The 26,196-nt window shown below is 40.5% G+C and overlaps 1 protein-coding gene across 2 annotated transcripts; it reads left to right on the top strand.

Moving 5' to 3' along the window:
• The first annotated feature begins 110 nt into the window (after positions 1-110).
• Positions 111-25,217, top strand: GXYLT2 (glucoside xylosyltransferase 2). Of its 2 annotated transcripts, none has more exons than XM_063348168.1 (7): positions 111-609; positions 8,825-9,014; positions 9,206-9,337; positions 15,408-15,659; positions 16,678-16,801; positions 19,965-20,137; positions 20,882-25,217. In XM_063348168.1, the coding sequence occupies exons 1-7, from the start codon at positions 542-544 to the stop codon at positions 21,062-21,064; spliced, it is 1,122 nt and encodes a 373-aa protein (XP_063204238.1). In that variant the 5' UTR covers positions 111-541; the 3' UTR covers positions 21,065-25,217. The 2 variants fall into 2 exon arrangements, with proteins under 2 accessions (XP_063204238.1, XP_063204237.1); XM_063348167.1 differs by lacking the exon at positions 111-609 and adding an exon at positions 1,093-1,400.
• Positions 25,218-26,196: the final 979 nt, after the last annotated feature.

Here is a 26,196-nt window from a genome sequence, read left to right as displayed (position 1 = left end):
AAGAGACCTATTGATGTGTTAAGTCAAAATGAGATGTATCATTTACAATGGCAGGGTCCTGACCTGCAAGTTCAGGAGACGTTGTCCTGGCAGGCTGCGTGGTTATGTCTGAAGGGTAGTGCTGGTAGCACTGTGACTTCAGTGGTGCTCTCGTGGCACTTATTTGAAAACTAATGGATCCAATATCCCTACGGAGAGGTGAGAGACACGATGAGAGTGGTTCTGGCCATCAGCCCCACAGCCCTTCCCTGTTGCTGTTCCACAGCGCGTGGTCGCTGCAGCGCAGAGCAGTCCCTGGAGCGCGGAGCAGCCACGTGGCGCAGTTCACTGCCACTCACACCCCGAGGGACATGTGAGGCCCCGCTTTCCCTGCCATCCCCATGCCAAGGATGGTGTCTCCATTCTTTGTGCAGCTTATACTCCAAGAGGCAGCCAGAATACTTGTATTTCTGTCTTACTCTATATTTAAAGGTGATAAACCAGGTTATGAACCTAAACAGGATTTATTTCTGTGAAATTCGCAGTGTTGCCGTCTCTGCTGATGTTGCACAGAAGACCGGTGAAGTCACTTGATCAGTTGTACAAGGACAAGTTCAAAGCCAACCCAAAGTAAGTGAATGCTTATATTGCCTCACTGTTTGACAAGTTCTGCAGTTTATCCCAACACAACCTGCCTTCCCAGCAGGCGGGAGGAGAACAGCGTGTGGGCAGGTGATCAGCTGGGGCTGCAAGGAAACTCAGCACCAGTTTGCCTGTTAGCACAGACGGGTGGAACACACTGGCCTCAGGGACCGTTTTCTTCCCTCACCGAGATTTTTGTGGAAATCAAAGGTACTGTTGAGTAAGACAGTCCGATTTTACGAGGATCCCCGAGCCCTGCCTCGCCTTCCTCCCTGGAACGAGGAAACGCTACTTGATGCCCGCGTTATTAAACAATATGCCTTTTACAAAGCCTCTGCCATCCCGTTACCTCAACGAACCGCCTTTGTGGCGAGCGCTGCGGGGACCGGGTTGCCAGTCCGGCTGGACCGTGGAGGGGGCGGCTACTCTAGAGAGTACGGTAGGGCGCGCCCCGCCCCCGTTGCCGGCAGCCGGGCCGGGGCTCGGCGGCCACGTCCCCACGCGGGGCCGGGCCGGGCCGGGCCGGGCGGGCGATGCCGGCGGCGGGCGGGCGGCCCGATCCCCCCCCGCCCCGCCATGCGGCTCTCCTGCAAGGTGGCGGCGGCGCTGCTGGGCCTCGGCAGCCTTCTGCTGCTCTATCTGCTGGCGGGCAGCGCCGCCGCACCGCCGCGACCGCCGCCCGCGCCCTCCGCCACCGCCCCGCTCGCCCGACGGCAGCCGCGGCTCGGGCGGAGCCCGCCGCGGAGGAGCCCCGCCGGGGGCAAACTCGCCAGCGCCAGGTAACGGCTCCGCCACCGCGCTCCCGCCCCACGCGTGACCGCCCCCGGGCCCTGCCCTCGACGGGATCCCTCCCTGCGGGTCCCCTCCGGCCCGGCCGCTGTCAGGCGTGCCCGGCCCCACGCGTCTCCGCGCCATCCCGCCCCGCGGGTCCCCTCTGCTGGGGCCGCTCGCTGGTGTCTCTTTGCCGCCTTCGGGCACTTCCCTTTCCCAGATCTTTTTCAGTGGTGGTTGGAAACCCTCGTGGCCAACAGCTTCGGTTGTAAAAGTATGAACTTTTTCCCGTGCGTGTTCACTTGGAGCCTAGCTCCCAGAGATGCCACGAAGTGCGTGGAGGTGTTACCTCCGCCTCTAGTCCTTGTCTCCGTGCAGGGCGATACCCGCTCTGCGTGCCTGGGCGAGAGCGGCCTCTGGAATAGCGGCTTTTACATTAGTTTTGGCCTTGTTTTTGAAGGCTGACGTGGAGAATGTGGTACTGGCTGGCTGGGGTCCGTGAGGAGCTGCTGTCAGTCTCGCAGGAGCTACACTTCTGCGAGTTTTTCATTAGTGCTGGAGGGAAAAGGGAAGGCAGCTGGCTGGTTCGGTGTGATACCACTGGGTTCCAAACTGCGAGGCACCAGCGGATTTTAAGCTCTTGAGCTTTTTGTTTTGAATGCTTTTTATATGTAAATTAATTTAGCAAAACTTTAAAAAAAGAGAGTTTGAAATCATGGAGTGCTGTTTTCCTTCTTGCAGCACCTTACAGGCACAAACTTTTTTAAAAACTGTAATTACTTCAGAAAAAGATACGGTCAGCATGCTTTCGGTGGGTGGAGGACTGTTTTCCCCTTTGCATTCCAACTACATGATGGTCAGTGTGACCTCATATATCTAATTAACTTGGTATGTCTTTGTGTCTTTGATTCATGATTTCACAGAGATGTTCTGAATGAAAGACTATTCCTGTTTCTTGAGCTCTTACTCCTTAACTTATTAAAGCAGTTGGTTTCTTACAAGCATTGTTACCCTACTGAATGCAAGAGATGTTTACCGTGGCTGAGAATGGATCATGTACAGAATTCAAATGCATGTATTAGAGCGGGATTATTTCCACTAGCAACTGTACCTCCTGAAGTCATTTTTCTTTAAGGCATATCTCTGCGATTATCATGGAAATCGAGAACACTACTGAAGGAAGGAGCCCAGAAAGTATGAAACCACTAGAGAGTGTAAACAACTGTTCCATTTCAATGAGTTTTTCAGTCAGCATCTTCATGTTCCAAAATTTGACATTATCTAACTTTTCTGTTATTTATTGACTTTGCAAATACTTTTTACAAGGTCTGCAACACAACAAGAAAAAAAGAGAGGAATGCTGTATTTAAATCATGCCTTTTCCTCAGATGTTTTTTTGTTTGGTTTTTTTGAGGGGGTTAGTTGTTGGGTTTTTCCTTCACATCTGCTGGCAGGCATGATCCTGCACCATTGACACCAGCAGGAGTTTGTGTAACTGAGAAGCACAATTCTGTGCTTCTCTGTGGGTCCAGTTCTATCCTTTGCTGAAAGATCCTTTATTGTGTTAGTTATACTAAAACAAAATGTATTTAACTGAAGGTGTCCATAAAAAAATAATTTTTTGGGGTGGTACGTAATGTGGTCCAAGCCGAGGAGATGTCTGCCGCCTTGGAAAGGCAGAAGTACCCGCCAATGGGTGCCATTCTGGAATGAATCATGTCCACACACGCATGCTGAAGGCATCAGGTGGTGGAATCTGCTTAGTTTAAAAAGCCTGATCCAAGATGCACTGAAAGCAGTGCAAGGCTGTTTCCAGCAGGCTTGAATTTGGAGTGGAAGGAACAGACAATGATTTAACTAGTTATTAACTTCAGGAGTCAGCATTCCCATCGGTTTAATAGGCTTTGCTTATGCATGTGCTTATAGTAAAGCACATCCAATGTAACATGCTGAATTGGGGTTCTTACTACCTATTCATTCCTATAATATAAATAATTATTATTTTAGTCGCTCCTTATGAGCAAAGGAAAGTATTTTTTCAAATTTGATGTGAGAGATTATATATGGTCTAACTGATTCCTCCAGGATAATAAAAAGTCTGATTAAGACTGTGTAAGATCCTGTGATCTGATCATAGTATATGTATTTACATGTAGACTGCGTGATTGATTCAAATAACCTTAGTGAGGTTTTGTCTATGTGAATGTAAAAAGTTGTTTTAATTCAGTTTTGCCAAGTTGATTTGTGTAGTTTCGTCACAAGTATGCAGGTTTTGGGCTGAACTCAGAAATAATCAAAGGCTTTATCTAGAGTGTGCATTTGCTTTGTAAGAATCAGTCATGTTGCGGGCAAGGTGAATTGTATTTTAACTGGGATTTTGTAATACCGCTTTCTGTAGTCACATGATAATAATAGAAGACATTAGTTTTGAAGTTTTAAGAAGTGTGAGTTTCTTCTAATGTAAAAGCGTAACTTAGTCACATATCATTAGCTGGCTGGTACCTAGCAAATGTTAGTAAATACGGTTATGTGACCTGCTTTGGCCATTAGATAATTTTGGCAAATCTAGATAAGCATTGCATTTAAGTTTCTGGTTAGCTTTGAAAACTGATTTTTGATGGTGGTTTTACTGATCCTTCCTCTTGGAGGTAACAAATCCTATGCCTTCAGTAAGATTTTTTTCATATGAAGAATTATAAGTATGTGCCAAACCAATGTGTGCAAAGTATCAAAAAGCAAAAGGGTTATTTTACATTTGAAGGGCAGATGTGACCACACTTTCTATTAAACCAGCGTGGCAAGGCTCAGGAAGTGAACCTTTGCCAGCACATTTAGTTCCCTGGAAGTAGCTTTTCCAAAGCGAAACATCTCTTATATGGCAACCTGTCAAGATACTTTTTCTCTTTGCAGCCTGTGTGCGTACACATACAAGTTTGGCTAGAGTTTGATAGCCTGTAATAACATGCTGAAGGCCCAAATACCTCATGCTTGTCTAACAAAGAATCCACTTGAAAAAAGAACAAGATATAAACATCCATTCTGGTTTTGAGTGCTTTTCTCCCTTTTCTCTGAGTGGTAGAAGGAGATGGAAACTTCAACAATTTTTTGTTTGTCAGCAACTACAGTCAGTTTTGTGCAACTGCATTAAAGTGAGAAAACTTTATTTGAAAGCATGTAGAGCATTTCTAATTCATATTTTAAAGCGTGTGAGAGAATGTGTTTCTTATAATGGAGCCACTGTTGGGACATTGACTCAGTGTTGACTGTCAGGAAAGGAGCCTATTTAGTGAATCACCAGTTTTGATACATTGCCTAAATCTAACCTTGTTTATGCTGCAAGACTAAATGAGATCATAATACGAAGGTTTCAAAAACTAACAACTATATTGCATTTTGTAAGAATCTGCATGCATTATCTTTCTCTCAGGAATAAATTTGAAGGCTTGAATAGATTAGCAGGCTCTGTAATGAGATGGGAATGCATTATTTTGAATGGATCTGGATTGATTTAGACAGGCTTTCAGTTAATTATGTTTGAGACACTTTGGCTGTGACTAATAAGAAAATTGCATGTAATCTAAACTTTAAGACCTAGAAATGTACACTATTGTGCTTGAGCACTCAGGCTTCTTCTGCGATGTCAGTACCCATGCCTGTCAGAAAAAAATGTATGCAGTAAATAAAATACCACTGGGCAACTGGATAGGAGTTGGTCTGTATTGTTGGACGGCCTTTGGTATAAATGTTGTATCGTGCTACGTCTTACCAAGTCTGTCTTCGTCTGTTTCAGAGGGATGTATTCTGCAAGTATTTTGTGATGCTTTCTGTAGTGCTTAATCTTAGGCAGCTTTAATTTTAAAGCCATATAATATTAGACTAGGAGAAAGGGAGAGCAGGAAGCCATTTTCTTTCAACAGATGGGTAAAACAGGGAACAGAGCAAGGAGTTTAATGTAATGTTATATTAGTTAGATTTGTAATATATCGACAAGCTATATTTATGTACGGAAATTAGAAGAAGGATATCAAAGCAACAAAGACCTTGTGCATATAATTTCTTTATTTGTTCTTGTCAAACACATTAAACTTTAAGGCCCAGGTCTCTGTATTGTTTTAGATGCATTTAAACATTTACTTTAGGTCATAAAATCCAATTATAGGCTCTATCCATAAGCAATAAGTTAGACTATAAATGAATGAGTGCACGTATAAATGGGAGAAAGATTTGGCTAATAATAATTGCAGTACTCTGTGGATCTATGTGCATTTTAATGTGCTTAGAAGTCTCTTGGGGTAGGTAACTATTACTACTGTAACAGCTGTTCCCATTTTACAGGTAGGACAACTAAAGCATAAAGAATTAATGACTCTCCCAAAGCTTTGCAGGGGCTGACTTACTGAAATAGAGCCAAAAACAGTGCTCACTTGCCCTTCAGGCACTACCTGAGTACTTCTTTATGTCAAAAGACTATTAATGTCTTAGGTTGATAACCTAGCAAGATATTCTTTCTTGCTAGCCAGCTGTTTTTTGTTCTCTGTAACAAATTTTATCCTTTGTATTAACTTACTCCATCCTTTAAAACAAAGTATGCATCTTTTGTCTATTCCATCCTTGTGTTGTCTAGCAACATCTGAGCAGGCAGCATCTCAGAAAACTCTTAGCTTCCCAGTATGTTTGCATCAACCACTACGTGATAAACAAACATTTGCAATTAGAGGAGGAGATACACTGTATCAAATCAGGATTCAGTGTGTACCTTATATGACATTTCAGCTTAAAGAAGGCTGACCTACCCTGTAGAAATGAAGTAGCTGCTCCACAGGTATGAGCTAAGTTCTAACCTCCAGTTTCTCTCTTGACAACACATGGTGGAGGCCGCCTTGTCTTCGGCGAGGATCCAGATAAACCAGCAGAGCTGTTTATTCTGTGTGAGGCAGCAGCATCCTAGATGCTGTTGGTCAAACTGGAACTGTTTTGGTTTAAAGATGTTGGCAGTATCCTGCAGATCTTTAAGGAATATCCTTTCATCCAGATGTTATTTCTCCCTGTCCCTTCCGTTCATCCTTGCACTGTGTGTACATGCATGTATAAACAGGAGGGAAGGGGAGCTGTGATGTTCTTTGTTGTAATTTGTTTGTTTGCCTTCCTACCAGTTTGACTTTGCCTTTACACCTCCCTCTTTTCAGACTTCTGAAGAATAATAGTAATTTTGCAAAGGCTAAGCTACAGTTGCTGTTAAATGCATCCTGCTACAGCACTTCTTTATCTCCTTTCCAGCTCACCTTTGTTTTCACAAGTCCTCTTATTTTCCTTTTATACTTATAAAAAAGATGCCAAATGTTGTGTCCCAGTGTTCTTCTGTACCTTGTTGCTACTTTCCTCACTAACTGGTGCTCTCAGTGTCCTGGACAGCTACTGAGGTAGTTCAGATACTACCTCATGCTCCTTTTCTTGGCGATTTTTGTTTCTACTTAGGCCATTGCAGGCTGCTGAACCTCTTCAGCCCAGACTTTTGTGATTCATAATTCCTCATCTCCAAGGCTCCGCTTTCTTCTCCACTCTCTGGGGCTTGGAGGGTGTCTGTGTTGTCTCTTGTTCATCCTTAGCTTCCGTGGGCTTACAGGGCATTCTGCTTTCATGTAGGGTTGCTTCTGCTGAGACTGTTTGTTGGAAGTGCTTGTCTACATATACAAGATTTTTCACTACAAAATAGCTGCGTAATGGAGAGTTCACCGGGGCTAAAATTTGCAAAGAAAAGCTTTGTGCTTTGGTGTTGGGTTTTGAAATGTTGCAATAAAAGCTTAGAGTTCCTCTCCCAGTGAATTCCATTGCCAGAAGCTATATCAAAGCAGTTCTCATCCTGCATATGGCTTGATTTAGAGACTCAATTAAGGAGAAACATTAAACAGATAGTGAGAAGGGGGGAAAAGGGGATCTGTGTGAGCAGCTAATTATTCACTTCAATAATTCAGTGGGTTTTACACTAATAGGTTGGAAAGTAAATACCACTTCACATAGATGTAGTATTCCATTATTTATACACTGATGAAATTGGGGTTTAATTAAGACTAAAGCCTAAGACTTTAAACCCTTAATGAAACATGTTGCTTTGTATAGTCAGTAAAGTACCATTGGCTGGTATTCCTTAACACAGAAGTGGATTTCTCTGTAGTATAGAGCATTGCTGTTACACAGAGCAGCATTTTAATGCCTGGAAAAAGATAATGACAGCTTTATTAACTGTCATTTTTGTCTTTATTTAGAACTTTTGTTTCTAATATTAACTTTACTGATTAATTGTATGTATGTAATTATGCGTGCTGAGAAGAGGCAGGGATTGATGTCCTCTGTTTAGTGATATGTCAAGACCTGGTAGTGGTCTATGATTAGCCTTTTGATCTCTCCTATAATGATTATGATGCTTGTGATTTAGTTGCTTTGTCAGCACACATCCATGTAACGGGGTATAAATGCGATTTGTGTTGGAACATGAATACGATACGGTAGAAGCATTCCTGGAGGATGTGATTTTACCTCCATACTGATGGGGGAAGGGCACACAAAACCAAAAGGTCATATTTTGAAAATGTCTCCAACTCCCCAAAAGAATTGATTTTCTGGCTCGCAAGTAGCTTCAATATGCTTTTTAGATGCAGATTCCCCTATAGTCTAGATGAAATTTATTTAAAGCTGACACAGATGGGTGCTAAGTGAAAACCCCATAGTTTGGCCCTTGACTGCTTGTGGAATATAGTCTGATTCATCTGGGACATGTGAATATGTTTGTTTTTAAAAATCTCTGTTTTAGCAAAATCTCAGGGATTCCATCGGGTGAAATGGAGAGCAGTCCTTTGAAACTATGCCAATTCCTTCAGGCCAGGATTAAGGCATGCATTTTTAACAGCAAAATTAATTAACTGTTAGAATAATTTACATATGGATGGAGTGGAATTTTTTTTTAAAGTATGGATGTCTTCTTCCAGTCTAGCCATTACGGCCCTGGTAATGAAGTTACTGGATGTAGTTCTGGGATCTGCATTGTGTTAGAAAGTTGGCTAGGTAGTAATAAGTTCTGGCTTCATAACCTCTAAGCTGGAAAAAAAAAAAAGCTATAATTTGCACAGAGCGAGTTGTTGTCTAGTTTGAGGTGCTATTGAATTAGTTTCAGCTGTGTATGTAGCACAGTGATTTATGCAAATTCAGAAATGTAGGAATAACCCGAAAATTGTTGTAATTTTAACACTCCTGATTTGTACCTTTGACAAAAATTGACTTGCCACTTGCATGTTCTGTGGATATCTAATCAGAAAAAAGACTCCTGATCCCTTACAAAAGGAAGGGAAAGGGAAAAAAAAAAACCTGATATCTGTGAATGCGGGATTCTCTTCATGTTTACCTCAGTATTTTTTATATGCCTATTATGAATTTTCAGGAAGCCTGGAGAACACAAACGTTCAAAAGAACCTTCATCTTTGCCATGCATGCATCTCGCAGTTGTGGCATGTGGGGACCGGCTGGAAGAGACGCTAATCATGCTGAAATCGGCAGTTCTCTTTAGCAACAGGAGGCTCTGCTTTCACATTTTTGCTGAGGATTCCCTTAAGCCTGAATTTGAGAAGAAGGTGAGTTTCTTTGTCATTTGATGAATGAGTTTTAAGTCACAAATCTCTGAGAAAAATTAAATTGACATCAACAAGTAGTAACTAAACACTTTTTTTACTGTATGTAGTTTATAAATTCTTTATGCATGCATATTTCTTAAAAAAAAGCTATATAACATGTAGTTTCTAATTCCTCCCCCCATGTCTTTCAGTTAAAGGAATGGCCTTCCTCATATACAAAGAAGTTTGAATACAACATTTACCCAATAACCTTCTCAGTAGGAAATGCTCAGGAATGGAAAAAGTTATTCAAACCATGTGCTGCCCAGCGCCTTTTTCTTCCGGTAAGGCACCTGGATTTCTGAGTAGGTTGCTTCAGAAAAAGGTTAATTCCACAGAAAGGAGGATTTGCTGGTGTTAAGATTAAAACCATTTTCAGGCTGAAACATCTGCTTAACAATATTTTAGTCTGTGCTTTAGCCATTTAAAAAAAAAAAAACAAAACAGAAATCCAGCCTCGCTTTTTCTCCCGCTAACAAAGGATGTGTGTTTCTTATTTGTCTCTAGTTCCATTAGCCTCTCGGACTCTTAAGACTCAGTGCGAGAGCTCTTTCAGGGTAGATGCTGCATGCTTTCCATAAATAACATTCTTTTCAGTGTGGAGTCATCATATCCTCTTTACCCACTGTCTCCCTTTCCATGTGTTAGCCCTTATAGCCCTTAGACTGATGCTTTCAGCAATCCCTTTTCCTTGAGTTTTATTTCTTTTTTCCAAGACTGTCATATTTGTCCTTAAGGTAATGATTCCAATGTACTCAAAGTCAGATTTCATGCAAGAGACCTGTGTATCCTGGGATCTTCAGGTTCACTGAAAATTTGCATTCTTTACTGCAACTACTTAGTGTCATAAACTTTGAAAATATTTAAGGTTGCTGGAGAGAAGGAAGGTGTTGATAACAATTTTACATATGCAGAAATACCAGAAATTGAAAGAACTTCTGCATAAAGCAACTTCTGTGGAATTGAGAACATCTATCAAAAATATCTTTTGCATTGCTCTTGATTGGGGTGACTCCAATAAAGTTCACATGATCCAGATTTCTTCATTGCTGTCTTATGAGAAATGGCGGGGACAAAGAAATCTTTACTTTCTCAGACGGAAACAATCAGGAGACAGCTGCACGTCCAGATACGTAGACTATGAATACATATGTGAGAAAATATGTGCTGTCAGCAGTTAGGTTTATCTGCCGTTTAGAGGTAGACTATCAAATGCCCAAAGGCCAGATGGGCTGGAAGTAACTCCAACTTCAGCAGAGATCGTCTCTTCCCTGTGTAAATATTTATATCACCCAGAAAATAATCCCTAAGCGTTAGCTTTTTCAATATAGATTGTTTGTAAAGATGTACTCAAATGGGGTTATTTTCACTGAGTAAACACAATTCTCTGTTCCTCTTATTTCTGTGGTATTTTTTGTCACTTTTGTAGACTCTCATCACAGAAACAGTTTCACTTTTATTTGTCATCACCCTTCTGATGACAGAAAAGGGTTATGTATTCATGCTGATTCCTTCGGGTTGGGCAGTGCTTTTTAGGTTCCTTTTTTATCACTCACATATTGCCGAAGTTCTCCAGTAACTTCTTGTAAGGAATATTAGACTGTCGTGTGTTGTCTTAGCAAAAGTAGGAGGCAACCTGAACTGTAAATGTTTGTTTGTTTCTCCCAAGTGCTCTTTGAGGCATTTGCAAAATGTGTGGTCAGGCTGAGGTTTATGGCTTTGAATAGGAGGAGTTGTCCAAGAGTAGTTGCAGCTGACACTAAGTTGATGTGGATATAGTAAAGAAAACAAGCTGTAGTAATAGCTGAGGTGGCAAGTGTCCAGTTGTACTTTGGTACTCAGGTTTGCAGACTGACAGAACCTTGGGCTGTTTCTGTGTAATTTCAGCCACCATTATTTTTTTCAGGGCTTGATAACTATGTTCTGATATCCCATTTGAATGAGACAGTGCTGTAGAAATCCAGTCTGCACACAGTGGGAGCAAAGGGTTTCTAGTGTTATTGTTTAGAGAACTATTTTGACTTTTATTTTAAATAAATACCAGCAGGATGTCGGCATCCTTTTTTTCTTATCCTTCCCTGTACTAAGCATTTTCCCCTGCAGTGGCATAAAATGCGACTGGATTTAGGGAGGACCCCAGGAGAGCTGTAGTTGAGTTTATCAGCTGTTTAGCTCTCAGTTGTGCAAATTGTCTTGCTCCTGATAATGCTAAGCCCGAGTGGAATGTGAGTCTTTGATTCACAAGTGCCTCTCCTGCCAAAGAAATCTCTCTTCTGCAGCACCAGCAGGCGTGTGAAAGTGGACAGGAGGGTATGAGGAATGTGTTAAGGGAAAATTGTATAAGAATCTTTCAGTGGTTTTACTCGCTGATAAAACTGGAGCTCTGGGATGTGATCCTGCAGCTTGTAGTAATGAACTGTTTTGTCCTGGGTAAGAGGTTGATATACACATTCCCAAGTTGTTGAATGTATTTGGGTTGCTAAAACATTAAGGAGGTTCACACAGCATCCTGCATTTTGTAGAGGCACTCTGTGACATCTGATCACGTTTGCCACTTATGCAGGGAAAGCAGATTGAGCCTCCGTGTAATCCCACAAGTCTAAATCTCTTGCTGCAGTCTACTACAGTAAAACTGTCAATGGAATTTGCAAGACAGAATAAGGACGATGTGGATCTTTACATGAGCACAAAATGAAACTTTAAAAATAAGCTAGGAGGGTAATGCTCTCAGCAATCACTTGGAACTGTTCTGTAATACTAACATGGATGTTAAGACACCAGGTGAAAAACCCTCTTCTGGTCTCACGAATGTTGCATACCACGGAGCTGACTTGCAGCTGTTTCTGTATTGCTGGTTTGGAGCTACCAAAACAATCAGCTAAAGTATCATGAAATGCTTAAGGGATTTTTGGATGATTTTAGTTCTAATAGTAACTAACATTTAGAACCCTTCTCAAAACACTTAATCTACTTAAGAGCTTTTAAAGTAGATTAGCAATATCCCCATGCTATAGCTGTCCTCTTGAGTACACTGAAGTATCCAACCCAGTGTATCAGAGACAGCACTGGGAATAGATGCCAGGACCTTACCTAGACAAAAGTCTCCATCTCTGTTGTAACTTGAGTTAATTGCTTACTACAATTAAGTTTAGTAGCTCAGCTTTGTGGTAGTGCTACGTTAGCATCAAGATTTGTGATTTGTCCTTAATTTTGGATAAAGCTCTGATAAACTGCCATGATAGCCGTTGCAAACCATTAGGTAACACAGCTTCACAACACACCAATATGTGTTTACACAGTAGTGTGTTATTACTTGCCAACCTTGCTAACACAGAAGATCTATGGAGACAAGAGTTGTGAAATCAAATTACAGATAATTGAGTATTTAAGTGAAGTGTCAGGCTAAATATAGCCAGTTCTGTGCAGAACTTTTTCACAGATTTACTAAGAATGCTCTACATAGCTGCAAAAAAATCACACTTCTTAGAAGCTGTAAGCGCCTGTAGAGCGAGGAAGAAGACAAGCACAGTCAAGCCATATTCCTGACCATTCGTTTCAGAAATCACAGTCTGTCAGATATGTCTACATGGTTTGTGCTAGCAAGCGCGAGCTCAGACTACCAGACACAGTCTTGTGTTGCTTATGCTCCAGGTCAGATCCATGTAATTTTTAACCATCAGTCACGTCCCTCTGGTTAGCCCTCCCGGCACGGTCGGCACTGCCAACCCTCGCTCTGCAGCACCTGGTTCAGGCAGAGCAAGCTGGAGCAAGGTCTCTTGTACCAGGCTTGCCTTCCGGTACTCAGCTGCTTTTGACATTGAAAATCAGTGGTGTCAAAAATACATCATCTCCTTCTGTATGCTTTTGAATAAGCAGAAGCTAAATATTGTTTTAAGGGCTGTGTAAATCCTGAAATATTTATATTTTTTAAACTCTAGTTTGGGAACAGAGCTAACTGAAGTCTATGGGACATTGGAAATGCTGGAGTTATCTAAATTAAATTTATCCCCAATATAACTCCATTGAAATCCCGGGAGCTATGCAAGGAACACTTACAACCACAATTTCTGAAATTAAATTCCCCTACCCAAGGTGAAGTTAAATGCAGAGCCAGAAGGGGATGTCATCAATTCAAACTGACGTGTAGGTTTTAAATAAGTCTTAAAACTTCACACGTGAAAGAGAAAATTGTGAAGGGCTTAAAGGAAGTAGCACAGCTTTTCTTTTAGGCTGTTGGGTGTCACTGCAGGACAACACCTTGGACACAGGAAGGGGAAGAATCTTTTGGCAAACCAGAAAGGAGAGCATGTGAATTCTGAGTGGAGGAATACAAGGCACAAAGTGTGGGGTCAAATGCTGGTAGGCACCCACTTCACAAAGATCTCCAATACCTGCTTGAATCCATTTATATGTAGGAAAATTATGATGGTTCATGACTTCCACAGACTTAAATTTATGTGTGTGTTTAAGGTTGGTGAAAGAACAGTTTTCTGCTGGAAGAAGCAGTGCCCAGGCTGTCACTTATGCTTGACAGGAGTGTCTGTATGCACCCATTAAACTCCCCCCTAACCCTCTGCTGGAAAATGCCTGAACTTGTCGTTTTAGCAGGGCACCCTAAGGAAAAATCTTGCCTGGTATACAGCGTGCTGTGCATCCCTCAGGCAAAATCTAATAGCTTCTGCTCTGTTTGTATTCATGTGTTAGCTCCTGTCTCAGACTAAATTTGGGGCATTTTTAAAAATTATTTTTATATTTTTATTTTATATGACTTCATATAGTAGATAGCCTGTTGAGCATGCTTAAAGGTAATTTTTCCCCCCACTTGTTCAAATTCTTAATGTTGTTCACGCTCTTTCACAGGTAATCTTCAGTCACAGTATATTTCTGTTTATGTAAAAATCAATTTCTTTATTAGAATTTATGAAGTTACCTGCATAAATAGAAGAGTTTGTCATTGGTGTCATTGCAATTGGATAAGAGAGGGATTGTTCTGTTCCGCAATGTGGTGAAAATCAATAGGCTTTTGGATTTGCTTTTCAAAGAAAGAAAGAGAGAGAAATAAGGCTTTTGGCTGAAACCAAAGCAAGAAAATTTCAATCCTTCAGGAATTTTGGACAGTTTTAGCAAATAATGAAGAAGAGCAACAAGAATGAGTTGGAACTGATGGTCAACTTCGGCTAATGTTATTTATTACCTAACAAACAACCTTACAAACAGCTGATGCAAACAACAAGGGAGTTTTCTTGGACTGTTGAAGCACTATATATTTTGCCCTACTAAAATTAATAAATGAGCATGTAAGGATTTGGATAGCCACAAGGGGGAACATTGTCAACAAGAATAGATTAAAGATCCTGGATCTAATTTACAGTTTACACCCTTCTGACTTTAACTTTATTGTGGTTATTCTTGAGATAGAGTCCAATGACAGAGATCAGAATCTGACCTCGTAAGTATGACATATGACATTTCTATTTACCAAGCAAATTTTGTTCTTCAGTAGGATGCAGCTACATTTTTGTGATCGATAGGGTTTTCTTAATTCAAGTGAAACATTTGTATATACTGAGTGTAAGACTCCTAAGTTGTAATAGGAAAAACAGTCATTAGAAAGGCATAAGGAAACCAAATGATACCAAATGGAGATGAAAAGTTTTCTGTTATAATAGCTTACCCTTTCTGTCTGTGGAGGAAGCTGTATGTTTCATCAGGGTATGCGCTAGTCAAGCCAACTGCAGGATCAGGATCCACATTAGTTTTTGGGACAGATTGTGAAAGCACCTTTCATACACACGCAAAGTAGCAGATTCATAGGGTACAATATAGCGTATCATTTTCAGTAGTAATCCTTTCAGAAACCTTGCTATACCGTGTGCAAAAATTACGTGTTTTCTACAAATGGTTAATTATTTTTTTTGTACCACTTATAGATCTTTAAAAGAACTAACAAAACTATGTAAATATATATTCTTTGCATTTAATTTCAGAACTGATACTAAATATGCCTTGCAGTTGTTTGTTGGGTTTTGGTTGGTTTTTTTCTGTGAGTTTAGTGGATTACTATGTGGATTTTTTATATTACTACTTAGTGGATTTCAAATGAAGATTAGAATCCAACTTGTGTGGTCTGGTAGCTGTTGTGCTGTGCAATTTAAAAAAGCCCAAACAACAAATAGCAAGCCAATAACCCGATAACTGTTGTTCCTGTGTGTAATTACATTTAGCTAATAAATCAATAACCTTTTTCAAATTATCGGTTTAAAATAAAAGTAACTTTTGCCCATAATCTTCCTTTTTGTTGTCTATTTGGTTTCTTTTTCATCTCTTCCTCTCCTCGCTCTACAAACCTAAAAGGTCATTTTAAAGGATGTGGACTCTCTCCTTTATGTGGACACTGATGTTCTCTTCCTGAGGCCCATCGACGACATCTGGCATATCCTGAAAGAGTTCAACTCAACACAGCTAGCTGCTATGGCCCCAGAACACGAAATACCAAAGATTGGCTGGTACAGTCGATTTGCGCGTCACCCTTATTATGGGACAACTGGAGTCAATTCTGGAGTGATGCTAATGAATTTAACACGGATACGCAACACTCAGTTCAAGGTGAGAAGAAATACAGCTGTTGCAGGAACTAGTGTTTTATGTATTTTTCACATCTTTTAAAACAGTATAAAATTATATAAAGTAAAAAAAAACAGTAAAAAATTATATAAAAGTATATTAAAAAATCTGAAAAATATAGAGTGTATATTTGGATACTAAAAGCAATTATAGTAAAAATTATTATTCAAACAAATGAAATTCCTCAAGAGGCTGGAGCACTGAGAACTTGTAGATGAAGCGATCTGTTAGCAGTAGTAAAAATGACTTCTTCAACATTTATTTTTCCCTTGAAAGATACATGAAAGAATAAGGATCTTCCGTGCAGTCACTGTGTTGTTTTAAAAGTTGGGAAGCTTGATGTAAATATCCAGAGAAACTGGTAATAGTTTGCATCTGCTGTAAATAGAATTTTGTATCCCGCTGCAGATCAAGTGACTCCATGAATTTTGATATAAATGAGATGGGAACACTTTCTCTGACACCTCCCTTCTTTTGTGACTTGTAAAATATCTATTTGTTTCATTGAGCATGTATTCTTTAGCCTCTTTAAAAAATTTATTTCCCCCAAGTAGTCTTGTTCCTCAGTCAAGGCCAGGAGTTCCTATAAAGGAACAGCTTGAATAAAAAAAGCCCTTGCTCTTAATATCATAATTCCCAGGGAAGATCATTTTTAGTGTGTATTTTTCCTTGCTTTTATGCCTCAGTTTTCACCTTGTCCCTGCATTTTTGCATTTTTCCACTTTTTCTCCCTCCTGTTGCTCAGAATAGGAAGATTGTGAATAGCAGGAGCTGACATCACAGCTGGACCCGGGAGACCTTGCTTTCCTGTTTAGATAAACAATAGCATGGTCAGCTTTGCTCTTCCAGCCCTGTCCGGGTCTAGCATTTCCTGGCAGTTCTTCATTTTTCATCTAAGTATCTGTCATGGCTTCGCAGACTCACAAATATGTGGGTGCCACACTGTGAGTCATATATCACATCACTGTTCACTCACTGCTTCTGTTTTTCTGTCCTGCAGAACAGCATGATACCGAGCGGTTTGACTTGGGAGGAAATGTTATACCCGTTATACCAAAAGTACAAAAATTACATTACATGGGGAGATCAGGATTTACTAAATATAATTTTTTACTTTAACCCGGGTAAGTAATGATTTTTGGAGTCATGGTTATCTGTGTTAAGAAAATCTTTTTGAACTTGAAAATTTTTTAAAAAGTGCTATTTGTTATTTAGGATATGTGTAACATACTCTGGCATGAAGTGCACCTAGGATTTACAACCTATGATAATAGGGGGCTCAGACTTGGTTACATTGAATATGTAAATCTGTTTTCTGGAGATTCTGAGAAAATAAGGCAGTATAACATTAATGATCAAATGCAGGAATGAAGTTCAAGTTGTACGCGTGCTTAAGAGTGTCACTGGACCGGGGCCTAGTTGAAAAATATTTTTGTTTCAGATGTTTATCTGAATGTAAAATTGCCAAACTTTCTTCAAAGCTATGCTCTATTTTTCTGAAATTCAGCTGTATATTTATGCAAACAAGTAACAATACTAATATAAACAGAAGATGGACACAGCCATTGAAATAATCTCCTCTGAAACTGTTGCCTTCCCTACTTTCACTCCTTCACTAAAAGTTACTTTTTGAGAAAGGTGCGTCCAGCCTTTCAGCTGCATGATCCAGCCTCAGCAGGCACCAGGACGGTCACGTCTATATTCTGCCGCTTGGATTTGTGCATTTTCTGCTCTTCTGTATTCTGCTTGCTCTGGGACTCTGAAGAGCTGTGGAGGACTTCAGGTCTCTCAAAACCTTATTCTCAGAGAACAGATGGCAAAACCCACCTGTCCTAGTGTGGACCAGCATCACCAATATGTATGACCAGTACATACTTGTCAATCCAGCAAAATGTCATATCTGATTCCTGCCTGTCACTCTTGCACAATGCCTCCATAAACAGCTTATAACATTTTTGTGTTGTCCTTTGTTTCCTCATGAATTGGAGTCATGTTCTCATGAGTGGGTATTTCCAAGAACTGACAATTTTAGGCATCTTTATTTTAAAAGGGTGTGACTTTTTCCACAAGCGCTGAGACAGTTTCTGGAAGTTCAGCCCCTTGTAAGTATTTTGCACTGATCACACAGAAATGACTTCAGGCACTTCCAAGAACAGTAACATCTACCATAGTACGTGCTTCCCAAAGAAAGTGAGAACCTTATTTCATGGTTCTGAGTATGCTGAGTATCCATTCTTATTTGCTTTTCCTTGTTTCCTATGCGACCTTGTATTCCCTCAAGCCATCTTAAGAACAGAATAAGTCTGGATTTATTTTTATTTATTCTGTTCCCTTTTCGTTTTCTCTAAGGAGTCATAGGGTAGGTAATTGGATATACCCAAATCCAGGCAAATAAAAAGAGAGAGCAAAAGCAAAGCAATAAGCTAACATCTGTTTACTGCAGACAGATGTCAAACATCAGTGTGTCCCTCATACACCATGTATTACCCTGAATCCTAGTGAAAAAAATGAAGTGGAAGAAATCTTCATTATGAAATCATAAATAATTTCCAAAAAGAAATGAATGTTATGGGAATAGGGTCTGCTGGAGGAAGAAAAAGATGAAGCCAGATTAGTTGTGAAGTCAAACTCAAGCTGCTAACTTAAGTGTGGAGGAAAAAAACAAAGATTGCAAAAATATTTTAATTTTGTGATGAGAGTATTCTCTATCAAATCCACATGTTGAGCCTCTTCTGCACCATAGTCTGTCTTTTCCTTCTAACTGGTAAATAATTTTTTACGAATTACGTAACATCAGTCTGCACAAGAAAAGAAAACAAAGGAACTGGATACAATTAAAGGAGAAGACAAGACTTTGACAAGGTTTTAAACTGCTGGATTGTTGAGACTGGCCTGGGAAGGAATCAGTCAAGACCGCTGCAGGTGGCTTTTTATAAATGCAGTGCATTGGCTTAAAAATACACAGAACCATCTTACCTGGGGCCAGAAGAGATGCAGCTTTTTCCCATCTCCGAAGGCCGTTCTGATGATTAATGGATCTGAAGGCTCGCAGAGCAGCTGGAGTTTGAGTCCAGCTGTGACAGCAAAAAATGCGTAAGAGAGTCGTGGTAAGAAGATCAAGAATGCTCAAGTGACATGTACAAAAGCTAATAAGCACCTGACAACATCCTCTCCCTGTAGTGACCTGCTGAGGAGCTGTGCTGGCAAACATCTGTTCAGGGTTACTGAAAGGATCCCCGTTAACTGAAACAGGGTTTGGATCAGGCGTTCCAGCTCTTCCTGTCCTTTCAGCAACACTGGGGAGCAATTCTGAACGTGTGATAGGTCAGACTGCATGGAAACCACTTACAATCTACCCTTTCCTGAGCAGTCTCCTGCTAGAGAGGGCTTGAGGCTCCTACTTCTTCAAGACCCGCATAGGACCAGCTGCAGGCTTCCTGGGAAGCTAAGAAAGGCCAAGTGATGAATTCAATCTGCAGTGCTTCTGACATGACCTGCTGGCATAGTGCAATGGTTCATTTTACTCCATTTCTGAAGCAAAAAGGTCACAGGGATTGGCATGATTTATTATACGCATGTTGCAGATGCTGTGGGTGCATAGAGAAAGTTTGAAAAAAAAAAAAAAGGCTCAGTAGGAGAAAGGAGGTTACAAACCCTTTTGAGAAATTAGGCTCATCTGTAAATAACCTGGACCTGTGAAACTAATGGATGACAACTCTTAGAGGAACTGTGCGTAAAATACACTACTTCTTACACTCTGCTGTATCACAGTGTAATGAATTGTCACAGCCCCAATGAAAGCTTCAGCAGCAAACACTGGATATACTTTGCAAGCTTTCCCATGCTGTCTCCAGAAGGATTCTGGATTTTGCGTAGCCCTCACTGCTGTGTGTGCTTCCCTAATCATTTCTGTAACTCCGGAAATTTCTTACTAGGGCAGAGGACCCTGGATAGTGCCACCTGGTGCATGCTTTCTTGGTTTGATTCTGTCACTTCTAGCTTTGTAAAATGCTCTCTTGGTTTATGTTTGCAGCCAGGCTTTCTGTTGCCCTCTCTTTCTGTTAGTTCAGGTCTAGCACTGCTGAGATATGTACAGTCATCCCCTGAGGAAAGGAAGTTTCTGTGTCTAGCTGCTGCTTGGGATATTTGAAAAAGAAGTAACCAAATTTTTTTCTGATCATCAGTCCCAGCTTTTTCAGAGAAACATGGTTTAATTTGTTGTAACTCTTGTTTGACGTGTCTTTTTTTCTCCCTCCTCTCCCCATCTCCCCTTACCAACATTGGCAGAGTGTCTCTATGTGTTTCCATGTCAGTGGAACTACCGGCCTGACCACTGTATGTACGGAAGCAACTGTAAAGGTGCAGAAGAAGAAGGTGTCTCTATTCTGCATGGAAATAGAGGTGTCTACCATGACGACAAACAGCCTACATTCAAGGCACTCTATGAAGTGATACGTGATGTAAGTCTTCTGTCTCAATAGAGGCAGTCCTTTTATTTCAATGCAGATTACTGCTTTAACCACGTTGCTTAGACTGCTATCCCAGCAAGTCAGGCTGAGCGTAGCTGTGCTTTAGGTATACCTCTCAGACACAAAATAACAAGGTTGCTTTGGCCTCTCCTCTCTTACTCCAGGCATGTATTTGAGATAATTTAAATGATCCTCCTTCATATTGTAGTAAAATTCTAATCAAAAAGGCTGATAAATTGCTTTTCTATAATACTGGAGGTGGAAAAAAGTCTTTGAGTAGAGTTCTTCCATGTGGTACTGCAGCTCTTGTCCATAAATACCCAATGAAAGCTTGTCCTTCCTGAGCACCTGGAGCCTCTGGGTACATGGAAGGCAGAAGCTTGCATACAGACACAGGTCCATATTTCCACTTTGAATGTTGTATGTGTACACGTCTGCTCCCTAAAATATCTGTTTTGTTAAAATATCCCTATGTTAGTAAATCTCCTTTAAATACAGACTCTAGAAATACAGTTTCTGGGAAGTTGGCTGTCTCAGGTAATACACCCAGACAAACTTTTCTGAAAGCAAGCATTCCCAAGCAGGCCAGTGGTTGAAGTTGATAGGCTTCGATGACACTCTGGGAAGGTGAGGGATGAGTCATTGCCTGCCTATATAAGGTTTTATCTTACAGAAACTTCTAAAATGCCCTTTTGTAACAAGTGAAAACTAATAGTTATTTTTTCTTTTCTTTAGTTTCCATTTGAAGACAATCTCTTCCAGTCTTTGTACTACCCTCTGCAGTCTAAGTTTCTGGATACGGTGCACACTTTATGTGGGAGAATTCCACAAGTATTTTTGAAGCAAATTGAGAAAACTATGAAGAAGGTGTATGAAAATCGGGTCATTGTCTACTTGGGGGCCAACCACAGATACTAAATGTAGCTATATTTTTACAGAGTTTTTAATTCTTGCACCCGATCTCATGAAGCATGTAAATGAAGAGTATGAACTCCTTTACTGAAACTCAGAATTAAAATATTTTCCTTATCCAATTTCCTAATAACCTCTGCAATTACAAAAACAGAGGAAATCCTAGAAGTCTACCTAAACTCTCCTTTCTTAGGCCTTTTGTTCTCTTCCTACATTTACTCGTGGTTGTAACAGGGTGAGTTGATAATTCACTTTTATTTGACAAGTTTAGTTTGGTTATTTGTTTAATTACAGCTGTATTCACTGTAACGTTTTCTGAAGTTGTGCAAAAGCTTGTACTGATCTTAGGCTTGACAAAGAGGCTATGGTTTGAGCTATGTAACATATAGGGAATATAACTCTTGAAATATTAGGGCAAATATTCTTGATTGTCATGAGGACACTGAATTACAGAAACGATCACTCTTGTGATAGGATGAGTTAAAATTTACTATAGTAAAGGGAAAGTATTTGCTTAAAATTGCACTTCTGTCTGAAGGTATGTTACTTGCTATTCTTCAGATGTAGGACCTAAGATTTCTCTTACTTAAAAAGATTAGGGGAATAGAAGTGCCTATTTACTTTCTATTTTATAGCACTTTTGGTGGAGTGATTGTCATTTTTCCCCTCTGCTCTTCCATAGTTTCATGAAGGCTTCTCATGAAGGAATTATAAGGAAAATAATTACAGCATAAATAGGAAAACAGCGTACAAGAAATGGGAGGGGGATGCGGTAGAGCTGTGGCACCTGCACAGCTAATGGAGAACAGAAAGAGAATCCTTGCTTGCATGGAGTACAGTCATGGTCTTCCCCTCCAGCCTCTTACAGTTTTGAGAATGTATTCCCTAACTTGGTAATACTAATTACATTAGATACAGTCTGAGAATATGGTGAGTGAAGAGTACAAAACCAGGTACTATTGATCTGTTTTCCTGTTTAACTAATCTTCTTTAATTGCTATTTGCTGCACAGTAACAATGGTAGGCCACCGAAACCATTCTTCCATCCCTGTGTTGGGAGACTGAGAATGCTGCCTCTGACCCCCATTTTCTGCTTCGCCAGAAACCCAGGGCATAGAAATGTGTTTCTGCCTGGCACTGCCATTCCTGGAAGTAGAGAGTTTCATGCTAGGATCATAACGAATGGCCTCAAAGTGAAAGAGGATACAAGATGGATTTGATGTTTATTTAAAATACTTCATTTAGCTTAGATTTCGAAAGTATGATGTTCGTCTTAGGATATGCACAGACAAGACCTTATTAAAACTCAGCAGTAGCTGAAAGGTGCTTGGGACAAGTCACTGGGGAGCTGGAAGTGAGGACACTCTTAAAGAGCAGTGATACAAGAGCAGACTCCCAGAGGGCATTTTCTGAGTATAAACCCTGAGGGGTGTGTGTAGGTGAGTGCTTAAAGAAAACAGCAGAGAAAATCATCTTACTTTTCAAGTCTGTTTGGCAAAAAAAAATTAGGCATTACTTGGAACTACTCCCTTTTATATCTAATAAGCAAAGTAGGAGAGGGGTGAGGAGGGTGAGATACGTGAAGCTTTTCTCTAATGCAAGGAAAACTGATACAGATTGTAGATCTTGTACATGTAACATTTATTAGAGACAAATACTTGGGGTGTGTGGATGAGGGAAAGGATGTTGCCTAAGTTAAAAAGTAGGATTTCTGAAGAATTACAGTTTGGGGGGTTTCTACCCCGTCCAGTCAGGACTGATGCACAGTTTCATAAGAATACCGTCTCCCAGAGAAGGTCCTTTTAGCTTGCACGTTCCTCTCTGCTTGTGTGGCAGCTCATGAGAGGAGGGGAAATACAGGCCTTGCTGGCGTCTCAGGCTGCCAGATAAACAGGCTGTACACGGGATGAAGTGCTGACGAACTTTTTCCAAACACTAGAGTGTGAAAACGTCTGTGACACATCCGTAAGTGTGCTGTGTGAATGACACGACATGGCAAACAGCATCGCTACAGAGTCATCTGAGAAGAGGAGGTGTTAAGAGAGAGGCTTGGAGTAAGGGGCATACGGTCTTGGTCCTGGCGAATTCACTGCTGGTCTGTGCTCACAGGCGTGACAAACACAAACGTCTGTTGTTTGCGCCTTTATGTGCTGCAAATTCTGATCAACTTGTGTGTGTTTCTGACTCAGATCTGTGGCCTTTGCCACAGAAGTGTAACTCAACATGCAAAGGACAGAGGCAACTCTGCATCTATTTTGATTGAAAGCCTGAGACCCAGAAAAGCATTTAAACTTAAGTATAGATGTTACAGTCTTTTGCAACTTGCCTTAGTATATTTTACTTTAACTGAAGTTTTAGTTGCCACTTTAAAAGAACAGTACATTTGTAAATACAGAGAAAAGTTTGGAAATGTAACCCAAATGAATCTTGAAGACTTCAGAGCCAGAGGGCAATGAAAGGAAAAATTCAGCAGGCTGTTTTAAAAAGTTTAATATAACGTAAACCTAACATATGGCAGGTAAACCTTTTAGGCTAGCAATAGTGAGAACTTGTAAAAGATATTAGCTTGCTTTTTGATCCTTATTTTCAAGTATCAGGGTAAGGCTGACTGTTGGTCAAACGAGGATAGATGAGGCGCATGCTGGGCTCTCTGAATTCCTCATTTCTACGGTATCTACAAGCCACAGAAAGTCGCAGAGCAAAAGTCTTGTTCCCCAGACAGTCGCGACTCTGGTGCTAAAGCCTCTGAAGTTTAGGAGGCTGCGATTGTGTAAGCTGTGATTCAACAGAACCCTGCAACTATGGGCACATTCAAATGAAGGAAAAGAATTCATTACAAAACAAAGGCATTATTGCATATAAAATGATTAGAGATTGAAAGAGTGCTTTTTATGTTTACAGGAGGTGCTACGTTATGTTTAGAAAGAACCGTGTTGTGTTCTCAACAGCTATTAAAAATATGAAGTATATGCTTTAACATGAAGACTTTTGTTAATGTAATATCAACTTGCAGGAAGAATGGGGAAGGTTCCCCCCTGCTGGGCTTTTTCTGAGAAAAAAAGCTATAATTTGAGCTCTCCAAAGTGTTTTAAAACAATTATGTAGCTTTGATTTTTTTTGTTGTTAGAACTATTAATTTATATTTTATTACAGCTTCCAAAACAATGTTATATTTTGGTTTTAACAGTAGTGGATTCTAATATTAACCTTGTTTAGAAAACAGTTCTCATTCATTTTGTATTTCATACTTGTGGCTAATTCCTTGTTTATTAGCCTTCATTTATTTTAATAATGGGATGTGTAAATACTTATATAGACTTTTGTATGCTCATTTCCCCTTCCTCTCATGTATTTTAGTTATTTCCAAGGGTATAATGTAACCAAAAGACCTTTGCTAATGTAACACCTTGAGCAGCGTCATCGTAACATAGTGTGGAAATGAAGATAGTTTTCTTTAAACGAACAGAAACTCCAGCACACAGAATGTATTGGTAACAAAGGAAAAGAATCACCTTTGGCACCGCGGCAGAAAGAGCAGAGTACAGCCCAGAGAACTGGGCCCGGGTTATTTGAACGTAAGCCCTAGCCCAGCAAATGTTGGATACTCCGAATTTTGCCTGGGTAGTCAGTAGGCTTATATGCAATGCATAAAGTTAAGCATGTAACCAAGTCCTTGCTGTATCAGCGTCAAATATTCAGGTTTTAAATTTGCTATATTTTACTTGAACTTGCCGAAGATAGATAAACAGGGGTTTTATATTAAGAGCTGCTGAGCACCTCCTTTTAGCCCAAAGCCTTTTAAGAAAGTGTCAGGCTACCAGTGCGCATTGTACAACAAAGAACTGCCAGAGTGGGGAGCATTTGGTTTCATCATTTGTATAACGTGAGAGTTTTTCTAGCCTATTTGCCCGCACATTACAAAGTGGGCTTAGATAGCTCCGCTGTCATTTTGCTTACAGATGGAAACTGGAAACTGCTCTGTGTGTGTGTACACACAACAAGAGCGTATGTGTAAAGAATTCTGTACCTTTTCTCGATCATTTAATTGCTTGTGTATTTTTATTTGGCAAGTGCACCAATTGCTTACAGCTCCCAAGGAGGCCTAGCAGTGCATTTCTGTGTTCATTAATCCTTTGTCTTACATTACAAATAAAGGAAGTTTTAAGCAAGCTCTGCATTTTGATAATTTTCTTTAAAATACAAGATTTTGTGTGTGTGTGTAGTGGGTCTGGTTGGGATGGAGGTTAGTATATGTAGTGTATGTATACAGGGTATGTCTGCATCGAGCAGAGAAACATGTTCCTCTTCTACAATTTTACTTTTACCGTAGTGAGAAAGTATTATATTGGATGTATTACTGAAAGAGACAAATGCATACATTTAACATTTCTCAAAGTGCTAATGGTGCGACTCCAGTTGAGTTATGGTGACCATAGATCAGGACCTGGTCTCAAAGGAAACAAGATTTACCTCTCACTCATACTTTTTACTATTTTTCCACTATCTTCTGCTCCTTACCGGATTGGATCATTTAGGATAATTTCCCTTCCCTCCTTCTTGTATTTAATTTTATTTCTTTGGCACTTGCATGGTCACTGCTGTGATGTGCTTGGTTGTGCTGTGACACCTCTGCGTGACAAGCTTGTGAGTTGTCTATTCAGCCAAACCAGTTGTCCACCTGGTGATGAAATTGTTTTCTCACTTGCCCAACTTGCTTGACTGTGTGGTATGTTGGCCTCAGTCACGCTCTCTTTGAAGTCAAGAATAAAACTTCCATTGATATTCATGAGAAAAGGCAAGGCCAGCTGTAAACCAATAGTACTCTGACAGCGCTGCTTCGTCTCTGGCCAGGCAGGTGTGTGGTTGTGTGGTGTTTGGTTACATATGTTCCACAATCAAACTGGTTGGTGATGGTCTGATCCAAGATTTTTCGCTCACAAATGTGGCTTCAATCAGTAGTGTTGTGGGCAGAGCACATGGTTTTTCCAAGGTACAGGCCAGGCGGCGGTGACACGGGCACAACAGCAAACAGGATCAGCATTTACCTTGTGCTGGTGGCTCCGAGGAAGGGACCTGATCCATGATTCCCCACACCACTGGTGCCATACTGCTGGAGTCGTTACCTCCATCTAATCTCC

The sequence above is a fragment of the Chroicocephalus ridibundus genome, chromosome 10, assembly GCF_963924245.1.
Source record: "Chroicocephalus ridibundus chromosome 10, bChrRid1.1, whole genome shotgun sequence".
In the NCBI taxonomy this organism is placed as follows: domain Eukaryota; kingdom Metazoa; phylum Chordata; class Aves; order Charadriiformes; family Laridae; genus Chroicocephalus; species Chroicocephalus ridibundus.
This window is presented reverse-complemented; position numbering and strand designations above follow the sequence as displayed.

What these genes read in the sequence shown, in the direction of transcription:
- GXYLT2 (XM_063348167.1), top strand. Translation starts at nt 1,198, where the DNA reads ATGCGGCTCTCCTGCAAGGTGGCGGCGGCGCTGCTGGGCCTCGGCAGC. An exon ending in CCCAGCGCCTTTTTCTTCCG is followed by an intron (nt 9,338 to 15,407) that starts GTAAGGCACCTG and finishes CAAACCTAAAAG; the next exon opens with GTCATTTTAAAGGATGTGGA. An exon ending in TCTATGAAGTGATACGTGAT is followed by an intron (nt 20,138 to 20,881) that starts GTAAGTCTTCTG and finishes TCTTTTCTTTAG; the next exon opens with TTTCCATTTGAAGACAATCT.